Raw genomic sequence first — 23,817 nt, 5'->3', positions numbered from 1 at the left:
CCCCTTAAAACCTGTATGATTTAGTTTTCACATGTTTATTGAAATGAATTCGTCCATCTCTTTATATTATAGTATTAAATGTATTATTTTCGGTTGTGTATTTGTGTTTTGAAGTTTTTTTTTGGATGTTGCGATTTAATTTCTCCAAGAGAGACAAAAAATCACTAAAAGATCTGGTGGATATCTGACCAGTATTTCATCATGGAAGTTAAATCACAATCATTTCATTATCCTGTGGAGGATAATGTTGTTTTGTGACAGTTGCTCAATTTTAGAACAAACAAAATAACATACTTAATAAATAGCTAAATGTATATATATATATATATATATACACAAGAAGTAAAAGTGTGAATTTCAAGATAAGAAAAATATAATAAAAAGATTAATGTAATTATAGGAAATAAAATCAAAAATTGGCAATGCAAAATAAAATAACCATATGTATATAAACATATAAAACAAACAAGAAATGAAAGCAGAAATGTTAAATATGATTTTAAATAACAATATTTATGTTGAAATAAGAAGTGAAAGTAAAAGAGGGCAATACAACAAAGATATAATAAAATACAATTTAAAGATGTACATTAACATAGGAAGTAAGAATACAAATGTGCAATACAAGATAAATAAAAAGACTAACCTTACAGAGTTAAAGTAAAAATGTTGCAATACAAGTTGTAATTAAATAGAATAAAAATATGTATGGGTAATTTAATAGGGATTATTTTTTTGTTGAGACATCAGGACCCTTCTCTACTCCCTCCACATTCATGCTGACCCGGAAGTTCAACCTCATAGCTTCCGCAAAGCAGCCTACCCTTTTTGTGAATGGGTGCTTTTGTGGTACGGTTTTCACAGGTAGGTTGGCCATCTCCTTCTTCCTTTTCTTAGGTGTGAACGTCAGAGGAAGGCTCTGATCATGTGGAGTGTGTAGCTTCACATCTTCCAAGATCTCGGTCATTTGGTCAGTTAACGTTTTAAGGTAATCTTCATCTTGCAGATGGTATGTTAAGTCAGTAATCTCACGCAAGAGACTGGCACATTCCCTTCTTTGTTTAACCTTTCTTGGTCTTTTCCTTTCGGGCAAAGCGTTACATGGTGACTGCATTTCCACTGATACCGGTGTGTATGTATGATCTGTGATGTCTGATCTGCCGCTGTCATCCCTCTCACAAGAAGTCTGTCCCAGACATGCATTATCCAGGGAGAAGAGGGGGTTATCCCTGTAATTAGATGCCAGTTTCTCCCAACCCCATTCATGCACATGATTAAAAACAGCACAGAAGTGCTTGCAGGGCAACTTGTGCTTTGCCCAGTCTTTGCAGGTGCACGATGGCATGATGATACTTTCACCAAAGTTGATGTGGTGCTGTGTGCAAGGATGACTTTGGCTTTTGACATGGAACATGCCATTGCCCTTTGCAACAATGTCATTCGCCTCATAAAACTGGGCTTCTGTAAGCCTTGACATCACATGGTCTGCTACACTTCTTGGTCTGTCTTTTAAGAACTTTGGCATGTTCTCATTGTACCTTCTGTAGAATGAGGAGTACTTGACATTGAGTTCAATGTACCTTCAATAAGAGATGAGAACAATATCTTAGAAGTCTCTCTGTGACAGTTTGCTTTCTCTGACATATAGATATGGTATTTGATAATACAATTGTCTCAGAAACATATGCAACAATGAACAACATCAAACAAATATGTTGGAAACAAAGCTATCGAACATTACATTTATATATATATATAAAAATGTGTGTGTGTTTGTGTATGTATGTATGTATGTATATATAAATATATATATGTATAATCATAGTAATTCTTTTTTAGCTCACTTCCGATATGTCCTTGGTAGGAAGTCAGTTACCAACACAGTGAGCATTTCACTGAGGCTGCAGTTCTTATAACCTTCAAGATGAGAATGCTTTAGGGTTTCATTTTGTCTTTCCACCCCATTGTTGGTGTAGATGGCCACCTTGAGATCTTCATCCCGAAACACGTGCACCCATCTCTACACAAGACAAAAAAAGACAAAAAAAATTAAAAGGAAGACTCTTCAAATTCAACAAATGATATAATAAATATAATATAAAAGTAAATATAATATTTGAACTTGATATACACCTTAGCCTCTGGGAGCCACTTATTTGAAAACCACGCCCTCACTTTTTCATTGTCCTTCCAGACTTTGGCCTCCTGCAGGTTGCAAAGGCGTGTGCTGAACTCCTCTGGAGTTGAAGCAGCTGCAATGCTTCTCAGAAGCGGTAGGAGACTGTCTTGTGCGTGGCTCACTCCATGATCTTTCTTCCTGCACCATTCAACCCAAGCTTTCTCCCTATGGAAGTCGCAGAGAAGCACCTTGGAACCTGGATAAAATATAAGAGATATATTACCTGCACCATGTTGTCATTTTATTTTGTCGCGTTGCTATTACATAGTATACGCGACAAAATATAGGCCTGCTTTTTATACATCTGTCTGTCAGTGGAGGTGATGACTTTATTTTGAAGTAGATTGTTGCATACATTTGCATGTAAATGGTTATATTTTGGAAGTTGGTGGAATACTATGTAAAATGTATCCTTTTTTTTAATTAACGTTTCATATTATGTGAATTAACAGATTTCTACAGTTACTGCAATTTCACCTTGAAACTCTTCCTCCAGGGCACCGATCTCTACCTCTGAGAAATCAACCATGAAGTGGCTAGGGCTCCAGTCAGGGTTCCACTCCTTAAACACCTGGAGGGCTTCTTTGACATCTGCTGTTGTCTCACTCTGGGTCACAAAGAGGCCAACCACTGCATAGCACACATTTGTATGTACACATAGGAAGAAGAGGGGAACAGAATAACGACACGTCCGGTAAGTAGCATCAAGCAGGCACATCTGTTGTCCATACAGGTGGAGAAGCCTTCGCTGCCAGGCTGTCTGGTAACAAAACAGCAGCTTTGTGACAGTTCCGTCCTCCTGTAGCTGGCTTGGCCTGTACTTGATTTTGCAGTCATCAACTAACCATCTGGGCGTCAGAAGCTGTGAATGAAAGTGTAACTGGACATTATCATCATGTAGCCTCATGGCCCAAACATTAGGAACATTTGTTGTCATATCAGGGCAAAAAACAGTTTTGAAGTTTTAGTTGCATTTTGAAAAATGGTCATACCCTGCATATGAACCAAATACTGCTACTTTGCTTTGCTTACTTACACCTGCATTCAGAGGACAATGTATCATGTAAAAAAAAAAAAAACTGACCATGCTTGGTGAAGTCACAAACTCTGTAAGTTGTGCATTAACCACCCACACAAACTTGCATGGCTTGAATAATATTAATACTATTCTACTCTCAGTGTATTACCTGCAGATTGACCTGGTCATTTTTGGATTCACGTATTCCCTCCTTCGTTCTTGATAAGATATTCCTGATATCCTTGTCTGTGGGGTAAAACCTCCGACGTGTTTGTGGAGGTGGCTGCTCCCCCCGGAATAGCTCGTCATTTACAAAATTGAACAGTTGACGTCTAATCTCACTAAGCTTTCTGGCACCAGCCAAGGTGAGCTTCACTATTTGTTGTTCAACTCTGGAATCCATCGGTTCACGCAGTTCAGCTACCTGTACATGACGTTGAACAGGGTAATTATAGATGTTTAAAGCTGTCTAAAGAAAGTCCTCTTTGTACAGCACAAATTGTACCTCGCATCATGTTTCTTACAGCAGCTAAAGGAATAGATTTTGCATGGTTACCTCTCCAACAGTTGGATGGTTTTGATGGTCACTTTCTGGGGTGAAGCATGTGTGGTATTCCATGACTACTTCAACTGTTGAAGGATCAGCTGCAACTACAGCCTTTAGTGCTGCTGAGAGCTCCCTCCTCTTTGCTTTACTGTTCTCTGCAATCTGGGGAATATAAAAATGACATGGCAATTGGGATCATGACACGAGAGCAATTATAGCATTGAACGCACTTGTGCTGTGCTTGTGCTGTACCTTGAAACCAGGACATTTCATGACCTGACTGACAGTTATCTGGGCAGGGCAATCCATCTTCTTCGTATTTTGTACGAGATGGCGTCTTGCATTGAAGACATGGTCTTCAAGCTAAGAGAAAAAAGGTGTATAGAAATACAATATTAATATATGTATACATTTTCATGGTCTCCTCTCCATAACGTGGAGAACATAATTTTTGCTATGGTTCTTTCTTTTGTCTTCTTTAAAATATTTGTAGGTCCTGCTAATATAACTATAGTGGGACATTATGTCATTACCCCTGCATCTGTACTGTTTGTGTCTATTTATTTTGCACATATACCATCCCCTGTTAAAATAAGTAACCAGTATAGGAAGAATTTGGTGCCAGGTCATGACCGTGAGCTGGTTGGGTTCTGTAGGTGAACAAAGGAAGGATATCCCCCTTTATTTTGTCTCAGAAGAGGCCATTGAATTTCGTTTCCTATTCCTCTAAAGTTTAAACGACTTATGTATTTACATAATGCTGATTCCTATGTTGTTATGTGTCACAGTGTTATGTGTCATAGAATGCCACATAATGCATGTCATATTACGAATAGTTGTTTAATTTTCCTTTACCAATTATTTTAAGTTGTTAATGCATGTAAATTCATAAATATACCGCTTGTTTCTCTTTTTGTGCATGGTACTTCTCCTTTTGCCGAGTACACCTGTCCTTTCCCTGGTGGCATCCATATATCTTGGTGCCCACGAGTTGGAATGGCACCCCATCATATGGTACACATTTCAACTGCCAGTATATCTTTTTCCCTGGTGAAGGTTGCACGTCTGTATTGAAACATTTGTGACAAAAATACATATTTCATATGGTACACATTTCAACTGCCAGTATATCTTTTCCCCTGGTGAAGGCTGCACGTCTGTATTGAAACATTTGTGACAAAAATACACATTTTATCCATAAAAGATGTATTAACACTGGTCAGTTTAGATTTGGAAAGACACTCGGAATTTGAAATGTCTTAAGTAACTTTACGCCTGATAATTCAACCTGTTGCTGAATGTACAGTAAAGTTTCACGTATTTTTCGCTTTTATCAGTTATGTAGAAAGCTGAAACTACCAACCTATAATTCAGTTGTTGTAGGCATTAAAACACAGAACACCAAAATAAACATTTTAGTGGTGTGAACGCTCGTGAACTGTCAAGAGGAGGGCGGGGGAGCCTCGCTGCGGGGAAACTGTGGACCTCTGTCAGCGCAACTTAAATGATGCCGTTTAAAAGATGAATAAATTCACGGCTCGAACCGAGCCGTTCTGTGCCCCGTCTTATATATGTAATACTTATACTTATACTTATATATTATTATACTTATATACTTAGGCCTATATAAGGCCTACTTAATATTTGATTACTGACACAATGTAGGCTACTTGGTCATCGTTGTTTCTTCAATTTCCGATCTAACTTTACAAACTTACTATTTTCCCCGAAAACCTGTTCCTTTTTGTACACAATATACTTTGTGATCGTTGTTTCTTCAACGTCTGCTAACGCTTCCTCGAAATCCTTAAGTGTTTGAAAGATTTTATGTGAAAGCATCCTGTTTGTTGCGCGTTGGCATCCTTGACAGACTTGTCTGTTGGAGGCTCGCGAGCGCAACAAAAGTTGCCGTCTCATCCACGACCACTATTACGTCACTTCCGCCGCATAAAACCCAGGAGGTATACGATCTAGCACTAACCATCTTGAGTAGGGTTAGTGCTAGATCGTATACCTCCTGGGTTTTCTCCTGGGAAAGAAATTTCCCTGTAAGGGATTAATAAAGTGTGTTTCTTCTTCTTCTTCTTCTTCTAAAATAATTGGTAAAGGAAAATTAAACAACTATTCGTAATATGACATGCATTATGTGGCATTCTATGACACATAACACTGTGACACATAACAACATAGGAATCAGCATTATGTAAATACATAAGTCGTTTAAACTTTAGAGGAATAGGAAACGAAATTCAATGGCCTCTTCTGAGACAAAATAAAGGGGGATATCCTTCCTTTGTTCACCTACAGAACCCAACCAGCTCACGGTCATGACCTGGCACCAAATTCTTCCTATACTGGTTACTTATTTTAACAGGGGATGGTATATGTGCAAAATAAATAGACACAAACAGTACAGATGCAGGGGTAATGACATAATGTCCCACTATAGTTATATTAGCAGGACCTACAAATATTTTAAAGAAGACAAAAGAAAGAACCATAGCAAAAATTATGTTCTCCACGTTATGGAGAGGAGACCATGAAAATGTATACATATATTAATATTGTATTTCTATACACCTTTTTTCTCTTAGCTTGAAGACCATGTCTTCAATGCAAGACGCCATCTCGTACAAAATACGAAGAAGATGGATTGCCCTGCCCAGATAACTGTCAGTCAGGTCATGAAATGTCCTGGTTTCAAGGTACAGCACAAGCACAGCACAAGTGCGTTCAATGCTATAATTGCTCTCGTGTCATGATCCCAATTGCCATGTCATTTTTATATTCCCCAGATTGCAGAGAACAGTAAAGCAAAGAGGAGGGAGCTCTCAGCAGCACTAAAGGCTGTAGTTGCAGCTGATCCTTCAACAGTTGAAGTAGTCATGGAATACCACACATGCTTCACCCCAGAAAGTGACCATCAAAACCATCCAACTGTTGGAGAGGTAACCATGCAAAATCTATTCCTTTAGCTGCTGTAAGAAACATGATGCGAGGTACAATTTGTGCTGTACAAAGAGGACTTTCTTTAGACAGCTTTAAACATCTATAATTACCCTGTTCAACGTCATGTACAGGTAGCTGAACTGCGTGAACCGATGGATTCCAGAGTTGAACAACAAATAGTGAAGCTCACCTTGGCTGGTGCCAGAAAGCTTAGTGAGATTAGACGTCAACTGTTCAATTTTGCAAATGACGAGCTATTCCGGGGGGAGCAGCCACCTCCACAAACACGTCGGAGGTTTTACCCCACAGACAAGGATATCAGGAATATCTTATCAAGAACGAAGGAGGGAATACGTGAATCCAAAAATGACCAGGTCAATCTGCAGGTAATACACTGAGAGTAGAATAGTATTAATATTATTCAAGCCATGCAAGTTTGTGTGGGTGGTTAATGCACAACTTACAGAGTTTGTGACTTCACCAAGCATGGTCAGTTTTTTTTTTTTTACATGATACATTGTCCTCTGAATGCAGGTGTAAGTAAGCAAAGCAAAGTAGCAGTATTTGGTTCATATGCAGGGTATGACCATTTTTCAAAATGCAACTAAAACTTCAAAACTGTTTTTTGCCCTGATATGACAACAAATGTTCCTAATGTTTGGGCCATGAGGCTACATGATGATAATGTCCAGTTACACTTTCATTCACAGCTTCTGACGCCCAGATGGTTAGTTGATGACTGCAAAATCAAGTACAGGCCAAGCCAGCTACAGGAGGACGGAACTGTCACAAAGCTGCTGTTTTGTTACCAGACAGCCTGGCAGCGAAGGCTTCTCCACCTGTATGGACAACAGATGTGCCTGCTTGATGCTACTTACCGGACGTGTCGTTATTCTGTTCCCCTCTTCTTCCTATGTGTACATACAAATGTGTGCTATGCAGTGGTTGGCCTCTTTGTGACCCAGAGTGAGACAACAGCAGATGTCAAAGAAGCCCTCCAGGTGTTTAAGGAGTGGAACCCTGACTGGAGCCCTAGCCACTTCATGGTTGATTTCTCAGAGGTAGAGATCGGTGCCCTGGAGGAAGAGTTTCAAGGTGAAATTGCAGTAACTGTAGAAATCTGTTAATTCACATAATATGAAACGTTAATTAAAAAAAAGGATACATTTTACATAGTATTCCACCAACTTCCAAAATATAACCATTTACATGCAAATGTATGCAACAATCTACTTCAAAATAAAGTCATCACCTCCACTGACAGACAGATGTATAAAAAGCAGGCCTATATTTTGTCGCGTATACTATGTAATAGCAACGCGACAAAATAAAATGACAACATGGTGCAGGTAATATATCTCTTATATTTTATCCAGGTTCCAAGGTGCTTCTCTGCGACTTCCATAGGGAGAAAGCTTGGGTTGAATGGTGCAGGAAGAAAGATCATGGAGTGAGCCACGCACAAGACAGTCTCCTACCGCTTCTGAGAAGCATTGCAGCTGCTTCAACTCCAGAGGAGTTCAGCACACGCCTTTGCAACCTGCAGGAGGCCAAAGTCTGGAAGGACAATGAAAAAGTGAGGGCGTGGTTTTCAAATAAGTGGCTCCCAGAGGCTAAGGTGTATATCAAGTTCAAATATTATATTTACTTTTATATTATATTTATTATATCATTTGTTGAATTTGAAGAGTCTTCCTTTTAATTTTTTTTGTCTTTTTTTGTCTTGTGTAGAGATGGGTGCACGTGTTTCGGGATGAAGATCTCAAGGTGGCCATCTACACCAACAATGGGGTGGAAAGACAAAATGAAACCCTAAAGCATTCTCATCTTGAAGGTTATAAGAACTGCAGCCTCAGTGAAATGCTCACTGTGTTGGTAACTGACTTCCTACCAAGGACATATCGGAAGTGAGCTAAAAAAGAATTACTATGATTATACATATATATATTTATATATACATACATACATACATACACAAACACACACACATTTTTATATATATATATAAATGTAATGTTCGATAGCTTTGTTTCCAACATATTTGTTTGATGTTGTTCATTGTTGCATATGTTTCTGAGACAATTGTATTATCAAATACCATATCTATATGTCAGAGAAAGCAAACTGTCACAGAGAGACTTCTAAGATATTGTTCTCATCTCTTATTGAAGGTACATTGAACTCAATGTCAAGTACTCCTCATTCTACAGAAGGTACAATGAGAACATGCCAAAGTTCTTAAAAGACAGACCAAGAAGTGTAGCAGACCATGTGATGTCAAGGCTTACAGAAGCCCAGTTTTATGAGGCGAATGACATTGTTGCAAAGGGCAATGGCATGTTCCATGTCAAAAGCCAAAGTCATCCTTGCACACAGCACCACATCAACTTTGGTGAAAGTATCATCATGCCATTGTGCACCTGCAAAGACTGGGCAAAGCACAAGTTGCCCTGCAAGCACTTCTGTGCTGTTTTTAATCATGTGCATGAATGGGGTTGGGAGAAACTGGCATCTAATTACAGGGATAACCCCCTCTTCTCCCTGGATAATGCATGTCTGGGACAGACTTCTTGTGAGAGGGATGACAGCGGCAGATCAGACATCACAGATCATACATACACACCGGTATCAGTGGAAATGCAGTCACCATGTAACGCTTTGCCCGAAAGGAAAAGACCAAGAAAGGTTAAACAAAGAAGGGAATGTGCCAGTCTCTTGCGTGAGATTACTGACTTAACATACCATCTGCAAGATGAAGATTACCTTAAAACGTTAACTGACCAAATGACCGAGATCTTGGAAGATGTGAAGCTACACACTCCACATGATCAGAGCCTTCCTCTGACGTTCACACCTAAGAAAAGGAAGAAGGAGATGGCCAACCTACCTGTGAAAACCGTACCACAAAAGCACCCATTCACAAAAAGGGTAGGCTGCTTTGCGGAAGCTATGAGGTTGAACTTCCGGGTCAGCATGAATGTGGAGGGAGTAGAGAAGGGTCCTGATGTCTCAACAAAAAAATAATCCCTATTAAATTACCCATACATATTTTTATTCTATTTAATTACAACTTGTATTGCAACATTTTTACTTTAACTCTGTAAGGTTAGTCTTTTTATTTATCTTGTATTGCACATTTGTATTCTTACTTCCTATGTTAATGTACATCTTTAAATTGTATTTTATTATATCTTTGTTGTATTGCCCTCTTTTACTTTCACTTCTTATTTCAACATAAATATTGTTATTTAAAATCATATTTAACATTTCTGCTTTCATTTCTTGTTTGTTTTATATGTTTATATACATATGGTTATTTTATTTTGCATTGCCAATTTTTGATTTTATTTCCTATAATTACATTAATCTTTTTATTATATTTTTCTTATCTTGAAATTCACACTTTTACTTCTTGTGTATATATATATATATATATACATTTAGCTATTTATTAAGTATGTTATTTTGTTTGTTCTAAAATTGAGCAACTGTCACAAAACAACATTATCCTCCACAGGATAATGAAATGATTGTGATTTAACTTCCATGATGAAATACTGGTCAGATATCCACCAGATCTTTTAGTGATTTTTTGTCTCTCTTGGAGAAATTAAATCGCAACATCCAAAAAAAAACTTCAAAACACAAATACACAACCGAAAATAATACATTTAATACTATAATATAAAGAGATGGACGAATTCATTTCAATAAACATGTGAAAACTAAATCATACAGGTTTTAAGGGGTTTATTTGTGTGAAGACGGCAGCAGCCAGCGTCGTCTCTTGTCCTCGGTGGCAGATTACGTCACTTCCGCCTAAAACCCAGGAGGTATACGATCTAGCACTAACCATCTTGAGTAGCGTCCCAATCATAGATATATATAAACACTAGACTAGATGACTCACCCGCGCTGCTGGCCAATGGAGACCGACGTTGCCACATGGCCGCCATCTTGCTACAGGCAGTGCTCTCATTCATAACATTATGGTTTACTATTTAAATAACCATAGCTTGCTCAATTTTCAACCAATTTTCAAACGGTTTGTTTTTTTATAAACATCAAAGATGTAGTTATGATACTGCATACTTATAATCATGGACTTTCATATGAAAATAACATTAAGCAGATAAAGCAATAGCTATACACACACACAAGGTATTTATATTAAATATTTGCCGGTGTATATATTTCCATTTATTTTATTATATTGTTAATATTTAAAATAAATTATAAAATTAAAATATATTTATATTTTATATATAAAAATCGGTCTCATGTTACCACTCTGTAAGCCAAGAGTTGTTGATTTAGCAATGCCTTAGCTTGAAGAACAGGGACACAACTAATGACAATAGCATATGGTGGTATATTATTTAGATATTCACACCTTTATCAGAAGAACCAAACCAACATAAAATGAGCCCACAGACAGGCCAGTTCTGTCTCATTTATCACAATTATTTTTGACATGAGATCTTCATATCGTCCTAGTTTTGTATTTAGTTTCTAGATTTGTAAACAAATCCAGAACCTTTGAAATACGTTACCACTTCACAGCACGGTGCGCTGAGTTCTTGTAGTCGAAAAAATCCCAAGAATAATATAAACTGTACCCCGTGTCCTTTTGTGTCCTTCTGTAGTCCATTTACTGTTGTTTGTCTTGTCTTACCCCGGCTGATATCTCACTAAATCCAGTTTTAATTGTTCCCTATATTGCCCCTATGCCCTGTAAGGGTGTTATGAAAGGCGGCCCCCCAAAATAAATGTATTATTAAGAAGAACAACTTGGTGTGGTTTCTATTCTCCTAAAAATGTTTTACGTTCTCCAACAGAAAACACAACTCAGCGTACTTTTAAGAAATTGATCTTAATAGGCTTGTCCCCTTATAAGGCAGAAATATGTTTTGAGGCTCTGGACAAAAATGGCTATTTTGATTGTAAAGGTTGCCAACCCCTGGGTGTAGTTTCAATGTTTGCACATGTTTATTCAAGTGTATGAGTGACATAGAGCAAGTGAGATGGCCAGTGGTTCTCAAACTTTTTACACATACCCCATTCACACCAACGGTGTTTCGGGCCGGTTCGGTGCTGGTGCTTGAAAAGCACCGGGTTTTCCTGTTCACACCGCAGCGGAGCAGCCTCTAAGCTCCGGAATCCGGTTCGTTTCGAGCACCAAAAAGTTGTCCGTCTAGAAGCAAGAACCGCATACGTCACGCTTACGTCGGAGGGGGGCGAGATTAACCTGAGCTAACAGTTAAGGCGAGTACGGCAAATAAAAGTTGTAACCAGCAGTAGTGCTGAGCAAAGTGACTAGAACGCAACCACACACTTGTAAAAAAAACACACTTTATAAAGTCAGGCAACACTAACCAGGCTTCGTGTGATTCTGTTTATTTGTACCTTACTTTGACCATCCGTTCGCTGTTATTGATCATTGTGGAGAGCAGGCAGACGTTTTGTTTGTTATTATAGCAGCTATCGGATGGAATCAATACATGGGCTGCACAGGTTGTCATGTCCGACTATCACAAGTAGAATCATAATGAAAAATACGTCGGTAAAAAGTGCCTGGAGAAAACGGCTTAGCAAGTAGTCAGTTTAGCTTCGGTTGCTATGCTAACATCACCCATGTTATACCAGAGAAACTTTCATAACAGCGTTGTGATGCCAAACAGCGTCAATTCAGACTGACACACATTCACTTAAAGGGAACTGGGGATATGTATCAGCTGCTTGTGTGACAGTCAGACAGTGAATACTTTAGAGCCGTGTGAGCTAACCCGGAGCTAACGGGAGAATACACTCGTGGAAGAGCAGCAGCACTGCAGCGGTCGGTAAATGCCGCTGAAACACATTAATAAACAATTAACCACGGCACTCTGGAGAAAAGTATAAGGTTGGAGAAGTCGTTATTTAATTTAATCTGGCTTCGTATGATTAAAAGCAACACGATCATCGACCCGACACAGTCCCCGGCCCGTTGTTGTTGTGAGGTGAGCTCCGTTGGGGAGAAAATCAGCGACGTAAACTGTGACGTCATGACGCAGCAGCGGCAGCACCAGTCGGGCTCTGAGCGGTGTGAAAAGAGCCGGCGCTAAACCGAAGTACCGGTTCTGAACCTGAAAAGCTCTAGCACGGAGCTTGAACCGGAGTTGCGTTGGTGTGAAAGGGGTAACAGAGTACCACCTCAAATGATATTGGGCTCTCCTAGTAACACCATCATAGACCTTCCTGGGTACCACCGAGATAAAGGATTTAATATGACAAGCCATATGATGCTCTCATTTGTTAGTGACATTCCACATGCAAATAAGATAAGATAAGATAAGATGGTACTTTATTGATCCCAATTTGGGAAAACATTTTTAGTTACAGCAGCATAAGGGACAAGGCATTTACAATAAATTAGAAATAAGCAAGAAAAATAAAGAAAATAAAGAAAGAGGAAAATATACATGTTGAGTTTGGCAGGATATTATATATATCTAATATACATATACATACATATAAGGCATATGGAATATTAATGTTAAATATTAAATATTGAACAGATTACATATGTGTAAAATGTACAACGTGGTTATATTCAAGATAAACTATGGAGCAGAGAGTTCTCTTCCAGCCAGAGGTGATTTGTTGTACAGAGTTATGGCAGTGGGCAGGAATGTTTTCCAGTATCGGTCCTTGTGACAGGGGAGCTGCAGCAGTCTGTTGGAGAAGGAGCTCCGCTGACTGTCCAGCTGCAGGTGGAGAGGATGGGTGGGGTTATCCATGATGGACAACAGCCTGTTCAGTGTCCTCCTCTCCACCACAGCTTCAAAGGGGTCCAGCTTGATGCCGATCACTGACCCAGCTTTCCTGATCAGTTCATTGATCCTGCTGGTGTCACCGGCTCTGATGCTGCCCCCCCAGCAGACCGCAGCAAAGAAGAGTGCACTAGCCACCACAGACTGATAGAAGATCTCCAGCATCTTGCTGCACACGTGGAAGGATCTCAGCTTCCTCAGAAAATAGAGTCGGCTCATCCCCTTCTTGTACACAGCGTCAGTGTTGATCCTCCAGCCCATTGTCTAAGTGCACTCCCAGGTATTTGTAGTCCTCCACAACCGCCACATCCTCTCCCAGAATGCACAGGGGTAGAGGAGACGTCCTCACCCTCCTGAAATCAATGACCATCTCTCTGGTCTTGGCCACATTCAGAATACTCACAACATTAGGCTGAGGTTCATCTTCCGCTCTTCTTGAAGTGGTTGTGCTTCTTTTTGCTTCCGGCTAAAATAAACATAATTAAAGACATTTTGAGTGTTTATAATGTGCTGTAATACACAACACATTACTTATTCCTAAACTTGCAGAAAGAAAAACTAAAGTGTGACATTTAATCACATATTTATATATCAATCTTATACACCTTGAATTCTTGTTGGCCAATGATACACATACCCTTTGAAGATGAGCTGGGAAGTTGAATACTGTTGGCACAACACCATCTTTAAGCCGGACAGTCTGCCCCGTCCTGTCAAAGTCCTCACAACTGAAGTGATCACTGCAGAGCAGTGTCCTGCCACAGGAAACAAAACCGTCAAAAACTTCCCACTGCCTCCTCCTCTCTCCGGTTTTGGTTAACCTTAAAAACATGAGAAAGGTAGCCAGATATATAAATTATTGTCAACATTTTCCTCCCTTCTTTCCTTTAACATTAAGGGTAAGGACAAAAATACACACCGAAATTATCATATTTTTGGGGTAATTGTATGTAATGTATGTATACTTTAAGAATAAGACAACCACACTAAGAGTTATAAAAAAGGTGTCCAAAAGAAACATTAAATAATTGTGTAAAGAAATGGTAGCAACATATTCTAAAGAGGCTGGGTCAACAACAATCTTGCAATACTATTATCTCACATAGCCCCACTGATCCTGTGTAGCAGGACTTGTAATGTACATACATCCACTAAGTAATTAACGATTATCCTAATTATAGTCATAATATTGTCATATCGTACACGTGAAAGGTGATTCCACGGGTTCTTGTTTCCAGACTGGAAAATAGAGAGGGTTGTGTTTTCTGACACTTGGTGAGTTCCCTGGAACACCGGGGACACATATTTATGTATAAAAGACGTACAAAAGTGCATTTTGCATGATAGGTCCCCTTTAACCTCTTAAGCACGGCGGTCCCCCCATTGGACCCCTCCCACCGTTTTTTTTTCGAGATAATGTCTCAGGGCTTCTTAACATTTATGAAACTATTAATGTGTAGCACCAGATTAACGGGAAGAATCTCAGCTAACTGAAGATATGAACCATTTTTACCAAAACAAAACACAAGTCTCATAAGAAGCGTCTAAATGACTGCGGCACACAATTCAAGATAAAAATACCCTTATTGAAGAAACACACTCCTCAATGTCAGTTTCAGTGTTTTAATGACAAAGATGACGACACCCTGAAACAGAGTAATACAGCGAGGTAAGCTGACAAAGTATTACATACATGCATGTCATCATTAACACAACACAAATATATGCTACGACACCACGTATATATACACCAACAATAGTGGGAACAGTCTTACATGTGTGAGTGGATGAACGTCTCGACACGAGGCGGAGTGAATGAACAATGTTTGAACTAAAATGGCCGCTCAGTACTACCGGGTCAGAGCGCGGCATATCCGGTGCGACAGCAGTGAGACGCTGCCCTCTAGTGGCCGGCGATAAACTCTTCATCCCCCCCAGACCGGAAAGCTATAGGCTGGAATAGATTAACGGTCTAAATCCCGTATCCAGCTGCCGGACTCGGGCTCGTAGCGTGCCGGCGGCTTCCTCACGCGGCCCGGCCGAGTGGGCTGGGGCAGCGCCGGCGGCGACTGCGGCACCGGGAGCGGTGCGCCCAGGAAGGCACCCGTAGGAACGGCGAGGTCAGAGGACGCCTCATCAGCAAGCGCCGGTGGGGAAGCGCCCATAGCCGAGTCGCGGGGACCATCAGCCGGCCGCTGAGCAAGCCCCTGGGGCGTCGCCCAGCCCGGGCGGATAGGTGGGGGCTGATGTCCCAGGGCAGCGGGCGGCGGCGACGGCGTGGCCGACTGCTCATGGGCGCAGGGTGTGGCCGGCGTGTAGGCACGGAGGAACCGCCGGTTGCGCAGTGTCAGACGTCCCGAACCGTCAACCCTGATCCGATACTGGTCATGGTCCAGCGACTCCACCACGATCCCTGACCTGTCCCATTTGCGGGGGCTCGGGCCTTGCTGGTTCTGGAGGAATACCCTTTCGCCGAGCGCCAATGGGCGGAGCGGTCTTGAGTGAGTCCCCAGAGACTCGGTGGTACGGGACATACGGGTCCGAAGGGCGTCCTTCTTCGCCGCCCATGCCTCGCGCCATAGCGGGCGGATATGCGGGTTCGAGAACTTCTCGAGGCGGTTCACGAAGGAGAGCGAGCCACGAAGGGGGCGGCCGAAGATGATCTGCGCCGGCGAGAGGTTGCAGTCGGGGTCAGGCGTGTTCCGCAACTGCAGCATAGCACGCAGGAAGCGGTCCTGATCAAGGCTGCCCGACGGGCCGGTGTTGGACATCAGGAGGCGCTTAGCAGTCTTAACCGCAACTTTCGCCCTCCCATTCGACTGCGGAAAGCTAACGGAGGACACACGGTGTTTGACGTGCCATAAGCGGAGGAAGTCCTCAGTGTGGCTCGCCTTGAATTCCGGACCACCGTCGCTCGAGAGCTCCTCCGGTACGCCGAAGGTAGCAAAGAACGAGCGGAGGTGTTGGACCAGGCCAGCTGAGCCCGCCAGGGCAGTACCCGCCGTAGAACTCAGGACCTCTACCCAGCCCGAAAGCCGATCCCCGACAACTAGGTAGTGGCGGCCCCCATAGTCGAAGAAGTCAGCAAACACCGCCTCGAATGGCGTGGACGGGGGTGGTGACGGCAGGGGGGGGTGTAGCCGCCTGTGACGGAGCATTGCGGTTGCAGTCTGCACACCCGTCCCTGGTGGCCTGAATGTCCCCGGACATCCCGGGCCAGTAAACTATGGCTCGGGCATGCTGCCCCATCGCTGAGGTCCCCTGGTGAGCGGCATGGAGATGCCGAAGGACTCTCCCACGGAGTGATGGGGGGACCACGACGCGGTCCCGATAGAGCAGGACGCCGTCCTGTGCGTAGACGGACTCACAGACCGATGACAGACTCGCCAGGGCAGGGTCGTTAACGTCAATCCCACCCTCCTGCTCGATGAGTTGGAGGAGGTGGCCGAGGCATCCGTCAGCCGCTGTCTCCCGTGCGAGGAGGGGCCAAGAGACGGCTCCGAGCTCCCGTGCGTCGTCGCGGATGGAGGCCATGAGTGCTGACTCCACGGCGTCAGGCCCGCTCGGCAGCCCCAGTGAGAGGCCGTTCGCTGAGCCCGAGGGGGAAGGATGCCTTGACGTGGCATCAGCGGCATAGTTGCTCTTGCCAGGCAGATGCACAATGTCGAAGCGCCATGGGAGGGTGCGCTGCTTGAGTCTAAACAGACGGGAGTTTGTTATCTCATCCAGCGTACGGTCACCAAAGATCTTCACCAATGGCTTATGGTCGGTGACCACGACGAGGTTGTCGGACCCCTGCGTGAAGTACCGCGTCTGTTCCAGACCCCAGGCCACAGCTAGGGCCTCTCCCTTGGCCCGCCGCATAGCGCTGCTCCGCAGGGGACAGGAAACGCGAACCCGCAAGGGTGATCCTCCATCCTCCTGGACAGCAGTCCGGTATGCCCGAGGCACAGTGACAATGTTGCTGGAGCAGGAAGTAGCCAATGCCACGCATGGACCAGTCAGGGCGGAGGCAGTCGTAGATCTCCACGCCTTCGCGGATGGCCTCCATTATGGCTTGCTTGGACGTCTGGAAGGCCTCCTCCAGAACGGGGGACCATAGGAACACACAGCGCGGGCTGAGGAACGGCTTAAATGGGGCCATCGTGTCACGCAGCTGGGCGTAGTTAGCCACCTGGTTGACGAGGCCAAACCAACTCCTGATGTCCGTCGTGGAGCCTGGGGTGGGGAAGTCCCAGGTGGCGTCCAAGTATTTCGGGAGCGGTTCGATGGTAGATTCCGACACCCTGAAGCCGGCGAAGTCGACGCACCTCTCCGCAAACTGAAGCTTGTCCGGGTTCAACACGATGCCCGACCGGCCGACACGCGTCAGGAAGTCGATGGTCCTCCACCAGTGTTGCTCCAGGTCGGTGTCATAGTGGATGGTGTCATCCACACAACGTTCCTTGCGTTCATAGTCCGAGAGGACGGCGTCAAACCGACGGTTGTAGCCATCCCCTGATGACAGGAAACCCTGTGGTGCCCTGGTGTAGCGCCAACGGCCGAAGGGCGTGATGAAGGTAGTGAGGTGGCGATCCGACTCACGCAGGGGGACGCTGTGGTAGCCGTTCCAGGCATCCGTGACGGTCTTCCAGGTGCCCTTCGGGACGCGGCGTGCAAGGTGGAACGGGGACTCAGTGGCGAAGGTCTCACGTTGGCAGAACTTGTTGAGGGGGGAGAGGTCCACGGTCCTGCGGGGGGAACCGTCGTGCTTCCGAGTGACTACCATGCGATGGCACGACGCCACTGGTTCGCCGTATGGTACGCGTTCAATGACCCCGAGGGCTTCGTCCCGCAGGAGGTCATCGTGGACCCTCCGCTGCCAGTGTAGAGGCACTGTAGCCGCGGTGTGGCATGCCTTAGGCGTAGCTGCGGGGTCCACGTGCATCTCGATAGGTGGCCCCTCCATGCATGGTAGTGCCCGATGGGGGCAAGTATTGAATGTCGACGAGGCATATCTCCCGAGCAGCCAACCTTTCATCCGGCTGTTGTTCTCTGGCGTACAAGGGAACGGCAGAGCTGCGGGGCGCGCCGGGGGGACCGTGCGCTGAGGACATGAGCACTGGGCGTCCTGGGGGTCACCTGGCCCCACGCAGCCGCCGTTGGTTGACCTCGTCGCATTGACGGATAAGGGCTGGTCTGGCGTGTCAGCCGTGTCAGGGCCACACCCGTCCTGGGGCCCTCTTGCAATGTCGTCCGACGGGAAGCCCACGGGCAAGAGGCCGAGGTTGAGCAACGACTCGTAGGATAGGTACATGGCCCGGACTGAGCTGCTCACGTATACCATGGAACGGCAGGATGTAGCACGCCCCCCGCTGCAAGTCGTCGAGAGCCTGGCGAAGAAAGCTCCCTCGATGGCTATAGGGGAGCGGTTGGCGGCCGACAGGCTGAGGCTGACGGGTCGCAAGTCGTCCCGCGCGAAACCACAGGCCAGGAACTCCTCCAGAGACCAAAGGTCCGACTGCGCGCCAGTGTCCGCGACGGCGGATATCCGAGCTCCGTAGGCCGAGCCCCGGTTGCTGGTGCCATCCCTCAGCCCGACTGGCGAGTCCATCGAGATGGTGATCAATGCTCGGGGGTGGTCTCTCATCCTGGCTCGTCTCCATTCGCCTTTGGAGAAGATGTGGTGCTCGAGTCTGATAGGTGCAGGCCTGTTGAGACAGCCGTGCGACGTAGGGGCGCGGCGTCGGCGATGGCTCCCGTGACGTCGGCCAGGGCGGGCTCCAGCTCGCACCGACGAGACCTGGGAGACCAGCTCCGACCCCATGGCGGCATGTTGACTGTCGGATGACGGCTGTGGACGCCTCTGTCGGCGGCGGGCCCTGTAGCAGCTGATGCACACCAGGTGAGGCTTCGGATTCCACCCGCGAGGCCCCTCCGTGAAGACGTTGAAGACGCTCTTACATTCCGGGCACGAGGCACGTTTAGCCCCGGCCGCAGGGCTCGGGGCGGGGCTCGTCTGTGGAATCGTCTGCAGGCGCCGGAATGACGACATGGCTGATAGGGAGGACGACGGGAGAGCGTTACGGGCCATCTCTTTGTTCTCGACGAGTGCAATTACATCGTTAACTGGCTTGACCAGGACATCAGATGTCCCCAGCGTCTCGCGGCGTATGTCCGAGTCATAGATGCCATTGAGCAGAACATCACGGATAATGTGGTCGGTATAGTCCACGTCTTTACCACACTCGCATACCGCATTATATGCGCATGTCTCTGCTTTACCCCGCACTCTGGCAGCGAATGCGCGGAATGTCTCGTCGCGTTCCTGGCGTAACTGGAGTAGCTCGGTGCGCAGGACGCATGTAGCGACTGGGATGACAGCTAGGGAATGCATGACAGCGATCAGATCTGGCAAGGGTCCGGAAGCGGCGTCGGGGACGGCTTTCAACAGGCTGTCTCCAAGTACAGGCCCAGCGCACTGAAACAGCTGGAATGGGGCCTGGGCATTCCCTATGCCTGAGCCGGCGCGGAATACATTCCAACGGCGGATGAACACGTTCCATTCCTCTATCGATACGCCCACATCAACTTTGGGCCGATCGAGTCTCGGGCCGTGAGGGGCTGGGGCCTGGGCTGGCGCGGCCATGACAGGCGCTGCGTGCTGGTGGCTAAATCCATGAATCGTCAATAGGGCAATGACGAGTGCTTCAGATACGTCTTCGGATTTGAACTCGCAGCCGGGGGCAGGGCATCCAACAACGACCATGGTGTCGTCATGAAGAAACACACTCCTCAATGTCAGTTTCAGTGTTTTAATGACAAAGATGACGACACCCTGAAACAGAGTAATACAGCGAGGTAAGCTGACAAAGTATTACATACATGCATGTCATCATTAACACAACACAAATATATGCTACGACACCACGTATATATACACCAACAATAGTGGGAACAGTCTTACATGTGTGAGTGGATGAACGTCTCGACACGAGGCGGAGTGAATGAACAATGTTTGAACTAAAATGGCCGCTCAGTACTACCGGGTCAGAGCGCGGCATATCCGGTGCGACAGCAGTGAGACGCTGCCCTCTAGTGGCCGGCGATAAACTCTTCACTTATTACTTATCGTAGCTGCACATACAATATAGCAGATTAAAGCTGAGACTCCACTGATTATTTAGGTATAGTATCATCACTGATCGATCCGAACTTGCGACAGGGAAAGCAAACACAGACATCACAACACGTACCTTTACGGAGCTTTTACGGCAGATCGTCTCACCATAGCTGTCAATTAGGTCAAAAGACGTGTTCAATGGCATTAAAACGAAAAAGAAAATTGCTCAAACTGTTGATCCATAGGTTGATAATGTACCTGTGCCTTTGAAGAAATTATTTATAATCCATAATTCCATTTTTTATGTAAAAATCGGAGCGGAAAAGTTAGCTGCTAATGGTAGCCACCAGAGTGTATGCAGCTTCCGGTTTTGGTAACGCGTCACTCTCACTCCTTATTTGTTAACGTTTTGGTGTGTATATAACTTTCCCTCGATTCCATTGGCTCTAGCGGTTATAAAGAGATTTCATTCATCAAAATTGAGCAAGGGGGGCCAGAGATAGGTCAAATCCACCCAAATGACCCCAGAAGTGGGTTTTTTTGGCTAAATCTCTCTAAAAAGGTCAAATGTCACTTGTTTTGCATCAATCTTGATACAGGGTACTTATTATATGTTGTACTTTGGATTCCTAAAGCTGTTAGTCTACTAACCCATCATCCAAGGGTGGTTTTTACTATAAGTAAAAAAGAATTTTTGGACGGACACTATAATTTACAGCTTGTTACTATGTAAAATCTGAATTTTCTTTAAAATAAAAAACATCTATATTGATTCTGACTTTTCTACATCCAACTCACAGGTTTATCATTACTTTGAGAATAAAGATTATTACAATAAAGATATGGTCATTTGTTCTGGGAATGTCATTTTCGAGCCTGAGACCTGAAAAACAGGCTCAGGGCTTAAGAGGTTAACGGAGAAAAGTAATATCTACATATAAAGACGGAGAAAGTAAACGATAACGTTTATGGTTAAGTGTTAGCACCCCCCGAAGAGGCACAAGCTCTTACGTTGATATTGGAGATTTCAATAAATTCAATTTGAAAAAAAACGGGAAAAAAACGAAAAAACAAACAAAACGAATATCCGAATAACGAAATTGAAACCCGAAATAGTACTCCAATGAACGGATATTCGGATATTCTATAATAAAGTTATAGTAAATAATAACAAACTCCAGTGTGGAATTCCATAATTCATAAATAAAATGATATGCAAATAAAATGTTCTTGGCTGTGGACTTGTACTCTACATAATTATGTTGAGCTCATGGTAATCTAATTCAATAAACAATAACTGCAATGAACAGATAGCATTTTCTGACTCGTAAAATGATTGGATATGGTGTAATTTGGTAAATGATTCTGTGTTGAAAAATGTATATCTTTAAAAACTGCGTTGGTGTATGAGGGCGGGCCATACTATGTTTTTGTAAATCGATCGAGAGGGGTGTTCAAATAACGTATTTTGGTGTGTAGAACACACATCTTTTTAGATTTATTTATTTTGAAATTGTTGCTATGGAAACAACATGACGGAGAAAAAAGTAATCTTCTACATATAATAACGGACAAAGTAAAGAATGAAGTGTATGTTTAAATGTTAGCACCCCCCGAAGAGGCTCAAGCTCTTACGTTGAGTCTGGAGTTTCAATACATTCGGAATTTGACCGTGTAAAATGTCCTCTTGGGTTACCGTACAGCCAATGCGTGACGTCATTGGTAAGCGTAACGGACCCTGAACACATCAGGGCTGCGTTTCACTTCGTTTATATGGATTCCTTGCGTCCCTCACTTGCGTCGTTTCCCTGCGACTAGTCCCTCCCACCAGGGAAGCATGGAGAGACGCAAGGAAACCACGAGAAGCAGGGAAATTAGTTTTAAGAGCAATGGGACTCGCGATTGAGAAACACCCATGGGTGTTTCTCAATCGCGAGTACGCTTGCTTGGTAGCACATGTCTGCCGAGCATCTTGCTTCAGAAGCGAGTCAAGAATACTTCCTGACATTTGGAAAACTGTGGGTGTTTCTCAATCGCGAGTAAAGCTGCTGCAGAGCCACTATTTCAAGCATACTACGTCATCGAGTGCCGCCGAAGTACTGTTCCAATCTCCAGCATACTTGGAAATCTACCGAGCCCGGCGTACTCCGTTTGGAGAAATATCGAGGCTGCACATGAGTAGACTCCGCGGTCTTAAAATCCCCACAATGCTTTGCGCACGGACCAATTTCCCCAAATCTGTGGCGGAAGATGTAAGAGGCGGGGCCTATCATATGACGCACACCTGCACACTTGCTAGCCTGTTCCACTCTTTGTTTTCCAAATGCCAGGAAGTATTCTTGACTCGCTTCTGAAGCAAGATGCTCGGCAGACATGTGCTACAAAGCAAGCGTACTCGAGATTGAGAAACACCCAAAGAGTGGAACAGGCTAGCAAGTGTGCAGGTGTGCGTCATATGAGAGGCCCAGCCTTACATTTTCCGCCACAGATTTTGGAAATTGGTGCGTGCGCAAAGCGGAGTCTACTCATGTGCAGCCTCGATATTTCTCCAAACGGAGTACGCCGGGCTCGGTAGATTTCCAAGTATACTGGAGATTGGAACAGTACTTCGGCGGCACTCGATGACGTAGTATGCTTGAAATAGTGGCTCTGAAGCAGCTTTACTCGCGATTGAGAAACACCTATGGTACCTACACCGGCCATCTTGGTGTTGGTGACGTGTGTTGTGCGAGACCAGAGATGTTCATTGAGCGGTTTCACACAAAAAAAAGTGTTACTACACAGTTTTACGACATATTTTGATTTTTGGAACTTGGAAAATGATCTTTTAAATTGACAAACATCAATGTGTAATTCCTGGCACAATTCAAATGGGATCGAAAGATAATTTCTCTCTCACCATTGACTTCAATATATACTTTTTCCGAAATAAGGTCCCATGGAGGTCCACCGGAAAGGGAGGGACTTCTTCGTCTCGATAAAATAAGTAAAAATACAACAACAACAATAACAGCCTTATACTTGAAAAAGAGATCTATGATCTCAATGGGACCATCTGGTTGAATAAAGGTTTGAAATGATACTAAAAACAATAGACCATTTGAAAGCAATAAAAGCAATAGCGTCAGACGCGAAGGCGAAGATGAGGGTCTTCCTTTGCTCGACTTGCAGATTGAATCAAAATCAGCATTTCCAAAGTAATTTAGATGA

General features: G+C 44.2%; 2 protein-coding genes across 4 annotated transcripts; one reads left to right on the top strand and one right to left on the bottom strand.

The window, feature by feature from the left end:
* Positions 1-727: 727 nt before the first annotated feature.
* LOC117470120 lies at positions 728-5,678 on the bottom strand. 3 transcript variants are annotated; one of them, XM_034114671.1, is made up of 9 exons: positions 5,463-5,678; positions 4,643-4,809; positions 3,997-4,107; positions 3,754-3,906; positions 3,367-3,621; positions 2,657-3,041; positions 2,134-2,375; positions 1,845-2,020; positions 728-1,580 (listed from the first exon to the last, which is right to left on the bottom strand). In XM_034114671.1, exons 1-9 carry the CDS (start codon positions 5,659-5,661, stop codon positions 728-730), a joined length of 2,541 nt encoding a protein of 846 aa, XP_033970562.1. In that variant the 5' UTR covers positions 5,662-5,678. The 3 variants fall into 3 exon arrangements, with proteins under 3 accessions (XP_033970562.1, XP_033970563.1, XP_033970564.1); XM_034114672.1 differs by lacking the exon at positions 3,367-3,621 and having other exon boundaries at positions 5,463-5,677; XM_034114673.1 differs by lacking the exon at positions 4,643-4,809 and having other exon boundaries at positions 5,463-5,677.
* Positions 5,679-6,071: 393 nt separating this feature from the next.
* On the top strand, positions 6,072-9,717 carry LOC117470119. Its single transcript, XM_034114670.1, has 8 exons — positions 6,072-6,101; positions 6,339-6,449; positions 6,540-6,692; positions 6,825-7,079; positions 7,404-7,788; positions 8,070-8,311; positions 8,425-8,600; positions 8,865-9,717. Exons 1-8 carry the CDS (start codon positions 6,072-6,074, stop codon positions 9,715-9,717), a joined length of 2,205 nt encoding a protein of 734 aa, XP_033970561.1.
* Positions 9,718-23,817: the final 14,100 nt, after the last annotated feature.

This window comes from Trematomus bernacchii, unplaced genomic scaffold (assembly GCF_902827165.1).
Source record: "Trematomus bernacchii unplaced genomic scaffold, fTreBer1.1, whole genome shotgun sequence".
In the NCBI taxonomy this organism is placed as follows: domain Eukaryota; kingdom Metazoa; phylum Chordata; class Actinopteri; order Perciformes; family Nototheniidae; genus Trematomus; species Trematomus bernacchii.
The sequence above is the reverse complement of the archived record's forward strand: the minus strand, read 5'-3'. Positions and strand labels throughout refer to the sequence as shown.

What these genes read in the sequence shown, in the direction of transcription:
- LOC117470120 (XM_034114671.1), bottom strand. Translation starts at nt 5,661, where the DNA reads ATGAGACGGCAACTTTTGTTGCGCTCGCGAGCCTCCAACAGACAAGTC. An exon ending in CACAAAAAGAGAAACAAGCG is followed by an intron (nt 4,108 to 4,642) that starts GTATATTTATGA and finishes TTTTTCTCTTAG; the next exon opens with CTTGAAGACCATGTCTTCAA. An exon ending in ATGACCAGGTCAATCTGCAG is followed by an intron (nt 3,042 to 3,366) that starts GTAATACACTGA and finishes TTTCATTCACAG; the next exon opens with CTTCTGACGCCCAGATGGTT.
- LOC117470119 (XM_034114670.1), top strand. Translation starts at nt 6,072, where the DNA reads ATGACCTGGCACCAAATTCTTCCTATACTG. An exon ending in ACCAAATTCTTCCTATACTG is followed by an intron (nt 6,102 to 6,338) that starts GTTACTTATTTT and finishes TTTTTCTCTTAG; the next exon opens with CTTGAAGACCATGTCTTCAA. An exon ending in ATGACCAGGTCAATCTGCAG is followed by an intron (nt 7,080 to 7,403) that starts GTAATACACTGA and finishes TTTCATTCACAG; the next exon opens with CTTCTGACGCCCAGATGGTT.